General features: G+C 40.8%; 1 protein-coding gene across 7 annotated transcripts in view; it reads right to left on the reverse strand.

Moving 5' to 3' along the window:
• PEX5L (peroxisomal biogenesis factor 5 like) overlaps nucleotides 1–16,611 on the reverse strand; it is a 192,532-nt gene that overhangs the window by 54,735 nt on the left and 121,186 nt on the right. For 3 of the 7 annotated variants that reach the window (XM_079977928.1, XM_079977925.1, XM_079977929.1), the window contains one exon: nucleotides 3,632–3,736. The exons of 2 other annotated variants lie outside the window; for them this stretch is intronic. In XM_079977928.1, the coding sequence (XP_079834054.1) occupies nucleotides 3,632–3,736 (105 nt within the window). Of the gene's footprint in view, nucleotides 1–3,631; nucleotides 3,737–8,332; nucleotides 8,392–16,611 lie in introns of those variants that run through there. 2 more of the 7 variants (XM_079977926.1, XM_079977931.1) reach the window with 2 other exon arrangements.

Here is a 16,611-nt window from a genome sequence, read left to right on the forward strand (position 1 = left end):
TTAGCTACTCAGAGAGGTTTTACCTGAAGAGTGGGAAAGACCTTCCTTAAATAAATAAATGAAATAACCAACATAACATTTGGCAGTATAAGCAGATCCACGGGGGGCTGCAATACACATTACCGGCTTGAAACACAAGTAGGCCATCCTTTTCCTCAATTTGGATCGAAGCTGGTTTGGAGGAAAATGTATCAAAACACAGTATTCCACAAGAAACAACATGGCAGCTACAGGCTAGAAATAGATTTGTTTGTACACCACTTTTTAAGCCAGTGGTGATAGTTTACTGCATACAGTGTTAATGGGAGTGTATATTCAGCCAGGGTTGTAGTAGTTTCCCCTACAACCATTCCCTGTACAAACTATTGTTTATTTTTGTCCATTATGTAGCTGCTGTATCATATAGACAAGTGACACTTTTAAGTATTACATAAGTTTCCAAAACAAGGACGTTCTTGATAAATTGACAGATGGCATTTCACTCCCTCACCCCTCACCCAAATGGGCATACCCTACTACACAATACCTGATATTCATGAGCTGATCTTACTTAGAAAATATGTCGGCATCCATTCTGCAATGGGTGGAAATATATATTTGAAATCCTGTTGCGTACTATGTTCTCAGTGTTAAGATTCTGCCATCCAGTCAGGCAAACCATTATTGGCCTCATTTTATGCAGAAATCAAAATAAACACACTAAAGTACTTGGCAGGTGATCCTGCCTTGGGCAGACAGTTGGGACTTACTAGTCATTCTTACAGTTCTATAATTCCAAGGCTCAATTTACACCAGGGTTGGGTAATCTGTGGCCCTCCAGATTTGGTTGAAAGAAAACCCGCATCATTCCATAGCTGAGAGAGAGGTATGCTGGAGTCTAACAACATCTAGAGGGCCACAGGTTCATTCCTGATTTGTACAACACCACTGTGGCATGGGAACTATTGAAAAACAGCTTTCCTGTGAATCATTTTAGTCATTTGGATTGTTTGGTGACTTCTGAAGTCAACAACAACAACTCCAAAGGAGGCAAGCTGGCACAGGAAATAGTCACATTATCAAAACAACCCATTGATTCAATGCTTATACACATCCCCAATGCAAAACGGGAGTCCAGCCACAGGAAAGCATTATTTGTGTGGGTTCCTTGCTGCAAAAGGAATGCATAAATTGGGTCCAGGTCTTGCAGTTTTCCCTGTGGCATTACATTATACCAGACAAATGTTCTGAACAAAAGGTGCACATGGGAAGGCAAAGGACAAAGGCATCATAAAACAGCAAGACATTTATATAACAGGTATGCAAGGGAGAAAGGCAGCATGACCCTACTGCAAAAGTGGGCACACGCAATGTGGAGACAATTATTGAAAATACTCACTCATCCACTTGGTTTTGCCTTCTCTTGGCTTTGTGTAGCCAACTGGTGCGTAACAAGGATGGAGTCAACTGGTACACAGTGAGAAAAAAGTGTACACAGACTAACAGATACAACATTTTACTTTGAAGGAGTGTATCACAAATGATTTATGGTAAACTGTTACATACAACCAATACAAATGGGGCACAAAACACATTATGAATCAGGTGTCTCGACAGGTACGATTCATAAGCTGATTTATGTAAAATCCAAATAGGATGTAAGAAAGGAGAGCATCCTATTCCATCACCCAGTCATGTCCCAGTGTAGAGATGTTTCACAGGATGTTTTTTCTACATGGGTACATCGATGTAAGAAGACTGTTCATGTGTCTCTTGCCACATGTATATATATGTTGGGGAATCTCAGTGGGCAATGGATTCCCAAGCATGTGCACATAAGAAGCCCAGACAATCTTCACACCATTCAGCGTAATCCATGTAGGAAAACTGTCCTGTGTAATGCAGTCTAAACACGGGACATTTTGAGTTTCTGTATATATAATGCAGCATTGCAAATCTGTAAGAGCAATCAAGAGAAAGTGATTTTTAGGTATAGGATAACGTTGGCAGTTGTTATGGATCATGAACATACAATCTGGACAACCCAGGGGGAAATTTTGAGCTGACCTTTTGTAATTATCCTAGATTTGTCAAATAAACCATCCAGTATTTAGAGAATAGCGGGTCTGTGGAAATGAGGAAATGATTTTGGAATTTTAATCCAGATAAAATTTTAAACTATTGATTATCAGGGGCTATTGACCATACTGCTCACTTGTGGCTAGTATGCTTAAAATCATTACTTTTATTTTACACATATCCTCCAATCTGGCATTCAACTTAGAATGTATTTAACTTATGCTCCTATGTAATATATAGTAAGATAAATATCACTGGAAGATAACTATCACCAAGCAGGTATGCATATTCTAAATTTAGTTGCCAACTAAATTGAGTGACAGAGTACAGAGTGCCTCCATAAGCTCACGTGACAAGCATCACAGCTTAGATCAAAACGGATGGTTATTGCTATTCTACCCAATTCATGTTTAATAGTGTAATTTACACTATTCCTGGTTCGGATGTAATGCTAAACTATGGTTGAATGTTATGTACATGAGCTTATGCCCAAACTTTAAATTGCAGTTCATCTTAACTTCGGTTTATTAAAACAGCCATGGTTGTTTGAAGCTGGCTTGCATCAGCAATCAGCACTTAAGATTAAATACTGTCTGGGTTCAGATGTAACAATAAACTGCGATTAGATAAAAAGAGAAGAGAAAGTTTCAGTCCCTTGCTTGCAGTTGTGCCAAAGGAGGAGAGAGCAGAGTGGACAAGCCCAAAGCTCATTCGTTATACTGCATCTGAATGAAGCTAGAATCTCATATGTTGGCAACAGCTAGACCAAAGGCACACAGTTTCAACAAAACAGGTTTTCATTTGATTGGGTGTGTTGTTGTTGTTTTTGTTTACAGAAGAACCTATTAAAATTTCTCTACGCTTTCACAGCAGTCATTTCAAACTATGGGTCTGCATATTGACTTTTACTCGTTACGTGAGAAAGGGATTCAAACTGAAATGAGGGCGGTCCAGTGTTTTGCAGGCACTAAAACATATTTTGCAAAATGACACACACCTCTATGGAGAAGATGTTACATAAAGTTTTATCAACATACCTTTTGCTGTGAATGTGCATTTATATATACTCTGTTATGCAAGTATGGACAGCATGAATCACAGTTGACAGTTTCAATTGGTTTTAGACACTCTACTGGTAACTGACATATGTACACTGTGGTTCTGTAAATCATTTTCCTCAACTCCTCTGTCGTTTTTGGTTTTTAAGCCCCAAGCCCTAATACACAAGATCAGGAAACACAAAGTGATTTCTTTCACTCTCTCTTTCTGTATTTTACGTATTATGCATTTTGGGTTTTCTAAAAGACCAAGCTGAAGTCGATTAGCTAAAGATAAAAATGCATCAGCCGAAGTACTTTCTATTGAAAAACAATGGCTCCCCTCCCCCCCCAATACGCCCCCAATGTAATTTGGGGTGGAAAGTGGCCTTACATAAATATCTCTCCCAACCCCTGTTTTTCAATCTTATGAAACATTTGACTCCAAGAACAGAAATCATTCTCGGCTCATTGTTGGTCTCCATGAAAATCAACATATGTCAGCTTCCTCCTCGGAATCCTACCATTCTGCCCACCTGTGATTTCATAGTAAGGAGGGGCTTTTCCTCGGCAGGCTCCTCCCTCGGTATCTCCTTCATCACCATGGCAACAGCCTTATCTGCCGCCCTAGAGCCTTTCCCCTATAACAGTGAAATCAACAATGACTCGTGTCAGGAGGAAACTTAGCAACCTGTTACAGATAAAGAAATAGCTTATTATTATGGTTATCATTAGTACTTAGCCCCTAAAAACAACACCAGTCCCAAAATTAAACCAAGGTGTCAAATGGAGAAAAAGCAATTTTCGGTCACTGTAAACAAAACTGTGAATTTTGCAATTAAAACAACAAGTGTAAAGTACTTAATAGTGATAACGAATAGATATATGATGCCCAATGCTACACTCTTACTTTATAACAGCCATTCGAGATCATATCAGCATTAGCCATGGGATCTGTGGTTTTCCCTTAGGTCCCCCACAGAAATCCAGTGTATTATGTCAGGGATACTGATATAGAGCCAGGTAGTGACATTCAGCTTTGGGATATAATAATTTATAATAATAATAATTTATTATTTATACCTCGCCCATCTGGCTGGGTTTCCCCAGTCACTCTTGGGATGCCAATTGTACAGTGTTTTGTTTCCCAGAATTAATTGCTGGCCTACTTAGTGCAGGACAGGTATCAGACGAGGCTACAAATCAGCAAGCTTCCAGTTCGAATCTCGCTTCAGCCATGAACTTACTCGATAACCGTAATATGGAAATAGCATTATTATTAATTGATCATTAATTTATTTATTATCTGCCCTTCACCCTAAGGTCCCAGGGCCAGTTACCACATTAGAAACAATTTGAAGCAACTTATTTTATTATTCAACCTTACAGGTTCTTGTAAAGTTCACATTAAGCTCTTTGAACAGTCTAAATAACTGTATTATTACCAACTGAATGACTGGGCCTTGCCTTATTGAAGTTAAAGCCATAGAATTGAGCATCATGTGTGGTATTAATTATAAGAGATGTTAAAGCAAGTGGCATAAACAGTTTTTCTAGCTTTCATTTGCAAACGACATCAAGCCGACCTCATTCATTGTTGGTAGTTTTGGGGTGAATGCAAACAGTCTGTAACAATGCAGTTACATGCTCATAAAATCTCATCAGGTATCTACTTTACCCCATTGATAGCTGCTGTTCTTAAAAGACAAAACATTAATCTCACAGGAAGTCACCATGTGACAAAAGCTTCAAACAGCCAGGCTATCATGCAATTACTGTAATTATCAAGTGAATGGCACAGGGAGCTGAACATTCACACTGAGGAAGAAGCTGCCTGTTGCTTCCAAACTTTGAATTCTTAAAAAGAAGCGTTAAGTTGTAGTTAACAGTTGATGCAAAAACTAGTGGTATCCAAACAGAATTTCAAGAAACCTCTTTGAAATAAAATCCTATTTCTTTGAGGAAAATCTTCTCCCTAGAAAATTGAATGAGTTCTCCTTTCAGTACAAGAGCAAGTCACAGCACAACACAAGCCGCCTTAGAAGAAAAAAGTTATTATAAAATAAATAGAATTTTAAAACTAATGTCAGATGCAGAAGAGTGCATTGGTCATGAGGAGATCCTAAATTCTCATAAGTAACTCCCATTGGTTTTAACACCCCAATGCAAGTGGAGACTGAATCCATTCACACCATGAATGTCAATTGAAAATCAAACAAAGCACTTCTTTCAAAGGATGCATAATTTCTCGTTAAAAGCTCAAGAAGAATATGGTAAACTCAGTGACATAAACATGGCAGAGTTGACATAATGCCATTCATACTCATTCACAGAGAAGCATCTGAGCAATGAAGCATCTCTTTAAAAAGCAGTATTGTCAGTTTTGAGTCAGTTCTGATATACCATTCTGGGGGGGGGAACCCAACCTTTTTTGTCTGTACCTTAAAATGTGTATCTATAGCACTGAGAACCTGCCAGTTTAGCATATATTAACCAACCCCCCCACCCCCGAATACTTTGATGATATAATTTGGTATTCTTCTGAAAAAAATATACTTTTCATAGAGGCACATCAGTGCCAAGACTGGCTCCACATCAGCCTGGTCCTCTGAGGAAACTGTGTGATGGACAAAATGGCTTCTTCAAGCACCTCCTACCATGGCTGAGTCATCCTTTGCATTAAGGTATATCTCTTCCAGCTCAAGGCATTCTGGGCTATCATCCAAGGTTTCAAAGTTGCCTTGGATCTCGCCAGTGTGATCTTAGGTGACGGCAAATTAAACAGATTGAATAAAAATGGGTTCCTTGGTGTGAACTCTTGTTTTGCAGCTTGCCTGATGCATGTAGTCAAATTTTGGATTGACTTGCACTTTGACCTCTCCCCTCTTCTGCTCAGATGGGATGCCTGCATCCCCTCCTACCTTTTAAAGCACCTTCTATGTTTGCCTTTCACATTACCAGGAAAAAAAGAGAACACAGTGGTACCTCGAGTTACAAATGCCTCAGCTTACAAACGCTTCAGGTTACAAACTCCACTAGCCTGGAAGAGTTACTTCGAGTTGAGAACTTTGCCCCAGGATGAGAATGGAAATCGTGTGCCGGCGGCGCAACGGCAGCAAGAGGCCCCATTAGCAAAAGCACGCCTCTACTTAAGAACAGTTTCAGGTTAAGAACAGACCTCTGGAACGAATTCAGTTTGTAACTAGAGGTATCACTGTATTTTAAACACAGTTGTTTTTAAATGGCTTCAGGGTTAAGATTGGTGCGGTAACGGAACATGTCAAAACAGCCCTTCTGATCAGAATTGGTCGGCCAATTGGTGTTAAGGAGGGATAAGACTTTTTTTATGTACGCCACTACAGCAGCAAGGATCCTTTTAGCAAAGTATTGGAAGACACAAGAACTACCCACACTGGAAGAATGGCAGACGAAAGTGATTGACTTTATGGGACTGGCAGAAATGACCGGCAGAATCCGCGACCAAGAGAGAGAGACAGTGGAGGAAGATTGGAAGAAGTTTAAAGTATATCTTAAGAACTGTTGTAAAATAGAAGAGTGATAAAATGTCAAGGGGAAGGGAGATGCAGAATTGCAGCTAAAACTGTTTGATGATTTAAGGTAAAATTGAGAATGATAATGAGCTTAAACTCAATTGGCAAAAAGAGTTGTTGAAAAACTGTAAAATAAGGATGCAAAAAGGGTGAGGTATGGGGAAGTCCGAGAAAAGAGGCTTATGAAAATGTGGTTAAGAAATGATATCTTTGTATGTGTTTGTATTTGTTGATGTTTGTGTGTTGTTGTTGTTGTTTTGTGTTAAAAATTGGAAAATTAATAAAAATTATTATAAAAAAACAACAAAAAAACAACAACAGAAACCTAAACCGTGTAGATGTGGAAAGGCAGAACACCACACACACACTGCTCATTCTAGAGGTGTGGAAAAGTTAATGATACATCAGAACTGGACATCAAGATGGCTGCACAGCTTTGTGTCTCTTTGTGGCTCAGCTGGTGAAAGGATAGAATGAGTGGGAAGGGCCTCATGGGGTTAAATATGTGGGGATATTACAACTTCCTTGGTCCACCCCCCCCCCATGCAAGGAACCTGGCGGAAAGAATGCAGATGGGAGCCGGTAGTGATGTTCATAATCAAAGGCTGGAGACCTGGATTGGACAATGTACAGTGGTACCTCGGTCTAAGAACAGTCCTGTTAACGAACGATTCGGGAAACGAACTACGCAAAACCGGAAGTAGGCATTCTGGCTAGCAAACTTTGGTTCGGAAGATGAACAGAAGCTGAATGGTGGAAGGGCACTGGCAGCGGGAGGCCTCATTAGGGAAAGCGCGCCTCGGTTTAAGAATGCTTTCGGTGTAAGAACGGACTTCCGGAACGAATTAAGTTCATAAACGGAGGTACCACTGTATTGGGAAAGCATGGTGGAAAAACAACTCTCCTTTGTGGGGGGGGGGGGAGGAGGAAGGGTAATATACATTTTTATACATAAAACCCGCATAACCAGATTTCAGATGAGCAGAGTTTAGACTTTTATTTTCCAGTATTTCATCTTTTCAGTTGGCTTTTTTCTCTCCAAGGGAAACATTTATTTATTACTGGGGAAGGGGAACCAAACTTAATTGAGGGCTTTAAAAAAATGATATTGGGGCCTGTTGTATCTAAAACTTCATTGCTGGCATCTACCTATTAGGTTACAATGCAGGACTCTTTCAATCCACAGAGAGCAAAATAAGACATGTTATTTCTCATATCTGTAAAATGCACCCATAGAGATGTGATTTCTGGAAACATCTACGACCAAAGCAAAAATTTCAGCATATTCATTCAGTGCTTGTGTGGTTACCCTACAGTACATGCTCATACCAAATTTAATAAGCATGCTGGTTGCTTTACACTCCACTGATATCCGAAGAACCGGAAAGAAAATGCATTATAGTGGTGTTTTTAATCTGATGAGAAGCACATTCTAGTTGCTAAGCATAACAAAATATGCACGATTCCATTTGTGATTCAGTCAATCAATCTGTGACAGCATCCTCTTACATGATATGTGGGGCTAGCGGTAAATATCATGCGACTTTGGCAAAGTTAGTCCTTTCGTGCTGAATGTTGGGATGAAGCAAGTTCTGTCAGCTAGGAAGGATGCATTGGAGAAAGGAAGTAAAAACAAAACAAAACATGCAGTGCCTTTTACTTCTTGCACAGGAGGAAAAAACCCACCAAGGCAAAGGTCAGCTCACATTTCTGAAGCCAGAGCCACTTTTTCTTCAGGGTCTCACCTACTGCCTGAAAAGAGGTATGATACCCATGTTAGTGCCTGATATCAGGTTCTTAAATAATCACTCCATTGGACGGTTGTGATCATAACACTACAAAACCTTCCACTGCTATCTCAATCTTAAGACATGAGACCCCCCCTTTACTTTGGTCACAAGGGGGCTTTGCTTTGAGTGGGGGGGGTGAGGTGGGGGAAGAGAACTTGCAGCCCTTTTTAGCCCTTGTGAAAGCTGCCCCAGTTGTGCTTTTTGAACTGGTCTTTGACCGTAATAAATTATGATGATGAACTTGCAGCCATCCATAAACCCTTATAGCAGGTTTACTAGTACACAGGGGAGAGTAGCTGGAAAAGAAGCTCTGTGCTATGGCTGTTGTCTCTCTAGACACTTAGGAACAGCTGTGAGTCCATTTCGTAGCTGCTAAAACAGGAATAATGGACTGAATGAATCAGCCCTATAAGTCAGGATAACACAAAGAAATTTCAAATGAGCCACTGTCCTCTTCTAAGGTCTACTCTTCCAATCTGAGCTATTGTGATACTGGTTTTACAGATGGACCAGGAAGAGTAGTTAAGCGGATGTTTATAGAGGAGATCAGGTATATTAAAGCACTGGGAAATATGCAGAAAAAGAGTAGCGGAAGCACCTTCCAATTGGGGAATCAGCCTTCCCCAAGCTGGTGTCCTCTCAGTATTATGGACTACAATTCCCATAACCCCCTGTCAGCCTTTCAGCCTAAAGAAAAGAATTATAGAAATCTGTCAGATTATAACAATGAAGAATAATGAAGAAAGTAACAGATAGAAATTCTGTTGGGTGACCCAACAAAATTAAATGGCAAAAGGTGGACTGTGCTTTTCAGTTTCCAGGAGGCGTCTGAATGGACACTTTGGGAGACAGATCAATGGGAAAGACAGGGCTTTGGCAGGACTCTTACGTGTTTATAGTATCTCTAGACTTCCAACAATTAGATGCTCCAAAGATTAGACACTAATGGGGAAGAGAGCACACGGCACAGCATGTTTGAGCATGAGTTTTTCTTTGCCGTCTTCAAGAGCTTCATTTATGGGCAGCCTGAGACTTAGGAAGCCTTGCATGATTAATCTTTTAAAACAAACACTGAAATCCCCATCTTCTACAAATCTTGCATCAAAAGCTCAGCAACCAATTGCAACATCTTTTCTTTTTTGATTCAAATCACATATGATGCACAGAGAAACTCGGGCCTCAGTTCTTCAAAGAACTGGACTGCAACCCATTGCACAGTCAGGGTGCTTATATCCTATTGAAATCAATGAGGTTTAGCAAACTATGCATATAATTACAACCTTGAGGATGCTTCACATTCCCCCTTTTTTTAAAGGTGTACCCTTCAGATATTTTCATGTACCACTAAACACATGATGAGTGAATGCAACACATGTCAGAGAGCCGGGGTTAGCTTAGGATCTCTGCCAGATGTGTCCTTGTTTGCAAAACTGGATTTGTAGCATGTGAAACAGCAGCCCTACTCAGTCTTTTAACATCTCACGGAGAGAGAGCAGGGTTACATGCACTTGCCCTGCCTTAACTGTTACATCCCAAGCCACTGCCACCCCCATCATGTTCACATGTTGGAGGCATGTCTGATGAATGCCCATAGGCTGTATTTGTGTAAAGGAACCGTGGCCACACAGGCTTTAATTGGATGCAGTGGTAAACCATGGTTTGCGCAAATCAGAAAGTGAGGAAAGAAATCAAGATTGTGCAAGAAAGGAGGGAGTGTGCCAACTCAAGTCATGGCCCATGTTTCAACTACTATGTGTGAACTGAGCCAGTCTTTCTAGGACCATCACCAAAAATAAAGGATTAGTTCATCAACGTTTGGAAAATGCAACGCAACTGATCACCTGTTTGATGCTGCTGTTAAAAACTAATGATGCCCATATCAACAAAAATGGAAGAATGGAGTTAGCTGTATTTTATTTTTTGCTTCAGATGCTCTCTAGTGCTAAATATTTTCCATTAAGGTTGGCTTCCTGTACCTTTTACCTGTTTTGTTCTGAAATGACTAATTTTACACTTGCCAGTTTCTGATAATGAATAGCTCATCATTGCTTAGAGAAACAAGGGGACTGGTTTATTTCATAAATGCAGCACCTCGGAGGACTTGGTGGATGAGCTTGAGAAATACAAATTTGGTCTGCGGTGTGCAGATTTTAAGATCAGCATGCATAACACACAGTGTAATGCTCAAAGGATTGGACAAGGCTTCTTTTACTGGGAGGTGGGACAGGGTAAACTCTACTTTCAGGGAATACAATTTAACAGCCATTTCTAATGTTCCAGTTTTCATTCAGTGGGGTTCGCAAGGAGGGTCAAATCGTAAAGTTGGAAAAGCCCCAAAAACATCACAGCATACCAATGTTGGATTTACAAGCTGATGCCAGGAAATGACTTATGGTTCTAGCAAAAATGGTAATGCCCAAAGTAGCACGAATGCAAAGGATGCCCTGAAACATGCAGTTCCATAATCGGGATACTGGGCATCTGGGTTTATTTATAAGCTACACTTCAGCTGAAAGCTAGCTAGAAGGACATAACTTTCAATATTTAATATTCAATATTTTAACAGACATTTTTTGTTCAAGAAGTCTTTCCCTGAAGCGTGATCAAGTCATTATATGGAATATTAATTGGATATCCTTGTAAAAATTGTGTTAGTTTTGTTGATATTTTCACCCCCTCCCATTGCAAGAATCTCCTGATCTGATGTTTTGAGAAAGGAGGGGGCGGAAACTGCTCTTCGACTCTTCCGCTCCTGTCTGACTGCCTGACTCTGTGTGTGGAGAGAGTCTTATTTACGTGGTGACTAGATGGCTGATTGGGAGCTGTAACACTCATGCAAGCCAGTAGTTCTTTAGTTTGTAGTAGCTATTAGAAATAAAAGGAGTTATGCTTCACAGCTAGCTTCCGCGTTATTTATACTCTGCTGAGGCTGGTGCTATACAATGCACAGTTGTGAGTCCAGTGCACTTGAGACCTGTTTTCCAGGATTGGAAGGTCTCTGAAAGTGCTCCAGTTGCCTAGCCCAGTCAGGGCAGAACCAGTTATTGAGCCCAGTTGCTGACATCGGTTGAAAGGCATACTGACAAGTTTGTTAATTAGGTTTGGGGTTTTTTGCACTGCTTAGATGGCATCAGGGCATGAAGCAGATTATAAATCTGTAAAAGAAATGAAGTAACCTGCATGCTGTGGTATTAAACCACTTGCCACGGAATTTTCTTCACGAAATTATTCCAAACAACACTCCAGGGATGTTGGGATAAGCTTTTAGAGTGCTTTGATTAAAGCCAAACAGCAACTGCTGTGTTCTGTGAATCAGACACCTTGTTCAACCCCAACCTTATCCTTCTTATTTCTCATCACTTCTTATTTCTCTTTTATCTTATTCTTGCTATTATTTTTCATCTTCCTGTTTATCTGATTGAAGAAAGACTAGATTTTCCAGTAGTTTCACTGGGGCCCAATATATAACCAGGTCATAATTTAATGATTAGAAACATCTTTCTTTTTCACCAGAGTTAAGAACCACCCAAATGACACATATATCTGTTGGTTTTTTAAAAAACTGTTACCGATTTCGTTCTAATTTTAGTTTGTCTCCTTTATAGCCTATTATTATTATGGTTATAGGTACAGATAATGAGAAATGTGAATAAGCTACTTAAGTAGGGAACACTGTATGGATGTAATCATATTGCACCTCAATCTACTTTGCATAAAAAGTGCAAAGCTACTTGCCTTCTAACACGCTTTTTGTACCTAATTTTGCTAAGTATACACATTTTTGCAAAGCAATTTCCCATAAAATAATATATTTTTGCATGCTTTTCTTTTACTATATATATTTATATGCATTTATGTACACATTGCTTAGCTGGATAAATTTAAAGTTCACCTTTAAATCTGGGGTGAATCTACACTGGTTGATTATAACATTAAAAAAGTGTTATAAAATGTGACACCAGAGGGCACTGTAGAGCAGCGACCCATTGTCCATGGGAAATTGCATTGAGAGCTATATTACTTTTTTACAGCATTTCAACAGATCAGTGTAGATCCAGCCCTGAAATTTCTTTTCCATCCTTATTTGTATGTTACACTAAGCCAAACCATAGTTTAGGATGAATGAATGCACAAGTGTACAGTCCCCAGAAAAGGACATTGTACCCACTTTGCTCCTGCCTGGCTGAACTGCAGCTATACCATGAGCTAAGTCACAGTTTGACTATGTATGTTGTCTAAACCTGGGCTTATGGCTTAGCTGTCCTGGACAAACCACAAGACACACCTTGATTACAGCTTGTGATGAGTCTGGACTCTGGAGAGAGCTAAATTATGAGCCCGGGTTCATGTGACACACTACGAAGAAGAAGAAGCAGCGTTTGGATTTGATATCCTGCTTTATCACTACCCGAAGGAGTCTCAAAGCGGCTAACATTCTCCTTTCCCTTCCTCCCCCACAACAAACACTCTGTGAGGTGAGTGGGGCTGAGAGACTTCAGAGAAGTGTGACTAGCCCAAGGTCGCCCAGCAGCTGCATGTGGAGGAGTGGAGACGCGAACCCGGTTCACCAGATTACGAATCTACCGCTCTTAACCACTACACCACACTGGCTCTCGAACTATGGCTTAGCTCAAGCATCAGTTTATCTCCAGAAGGGCTTGGCATGGCACCAAGCCTTTAGACACCATGCACTAATTGTCATACCACCATCATAATAGTCACAGTGTTTTCCCACTCTACTCGTATAGAAAGGATGTTGTGAGTGAAGCGGCCTTGAGCCAGAGACTTAATGAGACAGTTAGATTAAACCAGTAATTCTGAAATATGTTGGCACTCCTATTAGTTATAATTGCTTTGTTATGAACACTGGCAAAACACTTTGTTGTGGGCCAGGCAGAAGAGACTTTAAAAAACCTGATATTTGCAAACCATGTAAATTGGGGGTGGGCTGGTTTTATTTCTTGCATGGCCAGTGATGATGATGATGACGATAATAGAATCCTCGTGGTCCGCTGGTATATTTTAGATTTACAAAGCAAGGGGACATGGTCAGGATTTCTCAGCTGCTATAACAAAAATGTAATTAATTTGTGCTAAGTGCTCCCCAAAAGGCATTATTTGCTTAAGAAGACAGATGTGCTAGAAAGAGACATTCAGGTCTGTCTGGTTCAGCGTTCTTTGCAAAAATACAGGGAGTCAAAACTAGGTAGCTCACCTGAAACTGCCCAGTGGACCTTTGCTTACCCTCTGCTCAACTCTAATCGAAAACATTCCTGTAGGATTCAACTGGGTGGGTGCAGGGAGCTCCGTTTTTCTAGCAGCTGGTGCCTCTGTATAACAGCTCACAATTAATTTCAGCCCAAGCTGCAGAACTTGCAAGAAATATGGTACTGCTTAATGAGGATTTAATTAAGCTACTGCCACAGAATATTAATGTGATGTTATGAGGCAATCTGAAAGTGCTCTCCTCGCTGAGCAAAAGTAATTCATCACTCAGGAACTCCAATCAAAGAAAATGAGGAAAAATATATATACAAAATCTGCCCTGTAGTACTCAAGCACCTGAACTTACTTTCTGTTCCACACTTTCAAAACCTTTAGGAACACGCTGGTGGCAAAGAACAGGTCTAGCGTGAAGCCTTTAAAAAAACCTCACTACTTTCCTCTCACTGCTCCTAGTTTCCACATCTGCTGGGCCTGTTTTTCCCTTTGTCTCACCCGACTGCACTGCATGCTCTTAGATGAGCAGGGAACCTTTGCTACAGGCGCTATTCCATGACCACACTTAGGATAAGTATTTATGTTATGTGATGTTTGTAGTTGGGATGTGGGTGGCGCTGTGGGTTAAACCACAGAGCCTAGGACTTGCTGATCAGAAGGTCGGCGGTTCGAATCCCCGTGACGGGGTGAGCTCCTGTTGCTCGGTCCCTGCTCCTGCCCACCTAGCAGTTCGAAAGCACGTCAAAGTGCAAGTAGATAAATAGGTACCGCTCTGGCGTTTCCGTGCACTGCTCTGGTTCTCCAGAAGCGGCTTAGTCATGCTAGCCACATGACCCGGAAGCTGTTTGCCAGCTCCCTCAGCCAGTAAAGCAAGATGAGCGCCGCAACCCCAGAGTCGGCCACGACTGGACCTAATGGTCAGGGGTCCCTTTACCTTTACTTTTTTAATGTTTGTAGTTATGTAGGGTTGCCATACGCCCATAATTTCCTGGGCGTTGCCGGGATTCATCCGTCATAAATGGCGTCCGGGCGGAACTTCCTAAAATAGGCAGAAATGTCCAGGAAAACCCAGGTGTATTGCAGCTCACATCGTAAGTGTTACTCCCCCCCCCCAACAACTTTTGTGTCTGGGTTTTGACTTTTTTAAATACGCCAACCCTATAGAGCTTGGTTTGAACTTTGGAAAGGCAGCATTCAAATAAAATGATTGATTGACCTGCACCTAGATAATCTTAAGAGAAATTCTCTTTTGCACCTTCCTAATAATTCTGCAGTTAAACCAGAGGACGCATCTCCATATCTAAAACATTAAAAGGGTCCTTCAACAGCTGAAAGTTCTGCACCAGGCTACATCTCAGAAAGTAAATGAAATGGCTCCTTGCCTGTTCAGATGCAAACATGATGTTCCAATGCAAGCAGAGAATTGCCTTTCAATTTCAACGTTTCAGATATTTCTACGCACTCATTCCCAATGCATGGATGCATCTGCCTGCGACACCTAATACAGGAAGTGTGGGCCATTGGCTCAGCTAGCTGGCAGCAGCTCTCCAGAATTTCAGACAGTGGTCTCTACCAGCTGTTCTTGGAGATGCAGGGAATCAACCTGGGAAAAAGCATGTGCCCTACCACTGAGCCACAGCTTAAATGGGAATCTCAGTCACATTGCGGCTCAGAATGAGCAATGTTGTCTCGTCAATAACTGTGACAAACGTGGTTCCCTTGGAGAAACTGCTGTTCTATGGCTACCTAGGTTGGCTTAATAACAGGTCTCAATCCTTAGAACTAAATTCCACAATCTAACATTTTTAGTATGCCTGGCATCAGTGGGTTTTTTTCAGGGGGGGATGCAGTGGTATGCATACCGCTAAATATTTTGCGAATCTTTGTACTTTTGTCCATTTACTGTATTTATTTTCCCTGATTTGAACTATAAAATGGTGGTTTTCTTGAGTCGAAATGAGAGAAACCCTAAACATTTTTTAAAGAAAAAAAGCACTGCCTGACGTGACTGAGGGGAAAATAATTGAAAAATGTTGCATTTCCTTGAAATAATTTCATGTGCATAAAGAAAGAAAAATGTAAAGAGTTTAATTGAAAATAATTTAGTTGCAAACACTTCACAAGTTAATTTTGTAAGCTATGTGGGTGGCATTTCTGTCCAATAACTTGGTGGGGCATATATTCTGTCATCTATTGTGTGATCTCAAATTTGCTTTTGGTGAACATGAATATTCAAGTAGTTGACTTTAAAGATTTGCATTCTCATAAATATTCATGTTACTCAGTCTTGAGTGCTTTAATGTTAATATAAGGCAAGAATGAGAAAAATGTGAACATGGTCAAAATGGAATTTGCTTTTGAATTAACTTAATATTAGTAGAATGCAAGGAGCACTTAGGTTAAAGGAAACAAGCTGGGCACCTGAATCACTCTTATATGCAAAACTGTGGATGGCCAAAGCTCTGCTTTCTTACAAAGTGATGTCTTACAAATAAGGTTCTCAAATCCCTCAAAGTAGACAGCTTTCAGCCCTCCAGATGTTGATGGACTCTAATTCCCATCAGCCCCATCTGGTATGGTCAGTGGAAAGGGATGGTGGGAATTGTAGTCCAGCAAGCTTCAAAGGACCACAGATTCCTCACCCAAGCCTTATGAGGAGCGGTTGAAGAAGCTGGGTATGTTTAGCCTGGAAAAGAGGAGATATGATAGCCATCTTCAAATATCTCAAGAGCTGTCACATGGAAGAGGGCCTCCCAACACTAACAAGATCTAGCTAGACCCAGCAGCCCAACTGATCGTCCAGTCCAGCAGCACCCAACAACCCTGGTCCCAGCATCACGGCCAGGCCTGAGCTCAGTGGATCTGAACCTGCTGAGCTGAGCCTAAGACTGTGATGAATCCAGACCTCTGGTGTCCATAGCCAGAGCCAGTGTGGTGTAGTGGTTAAAAGCGGTG

Source organism: Podarcis cretensis (genome assembly GCF_951804945.1).
Source record: "Podarcis cretensis genome assembly, chromosome: 5".
NCBI lineage: Eukaryota > Metazoa > Chordata > Lepidosauria > Squamata > Lacertidae > Podarcis > Podarcis cretensis.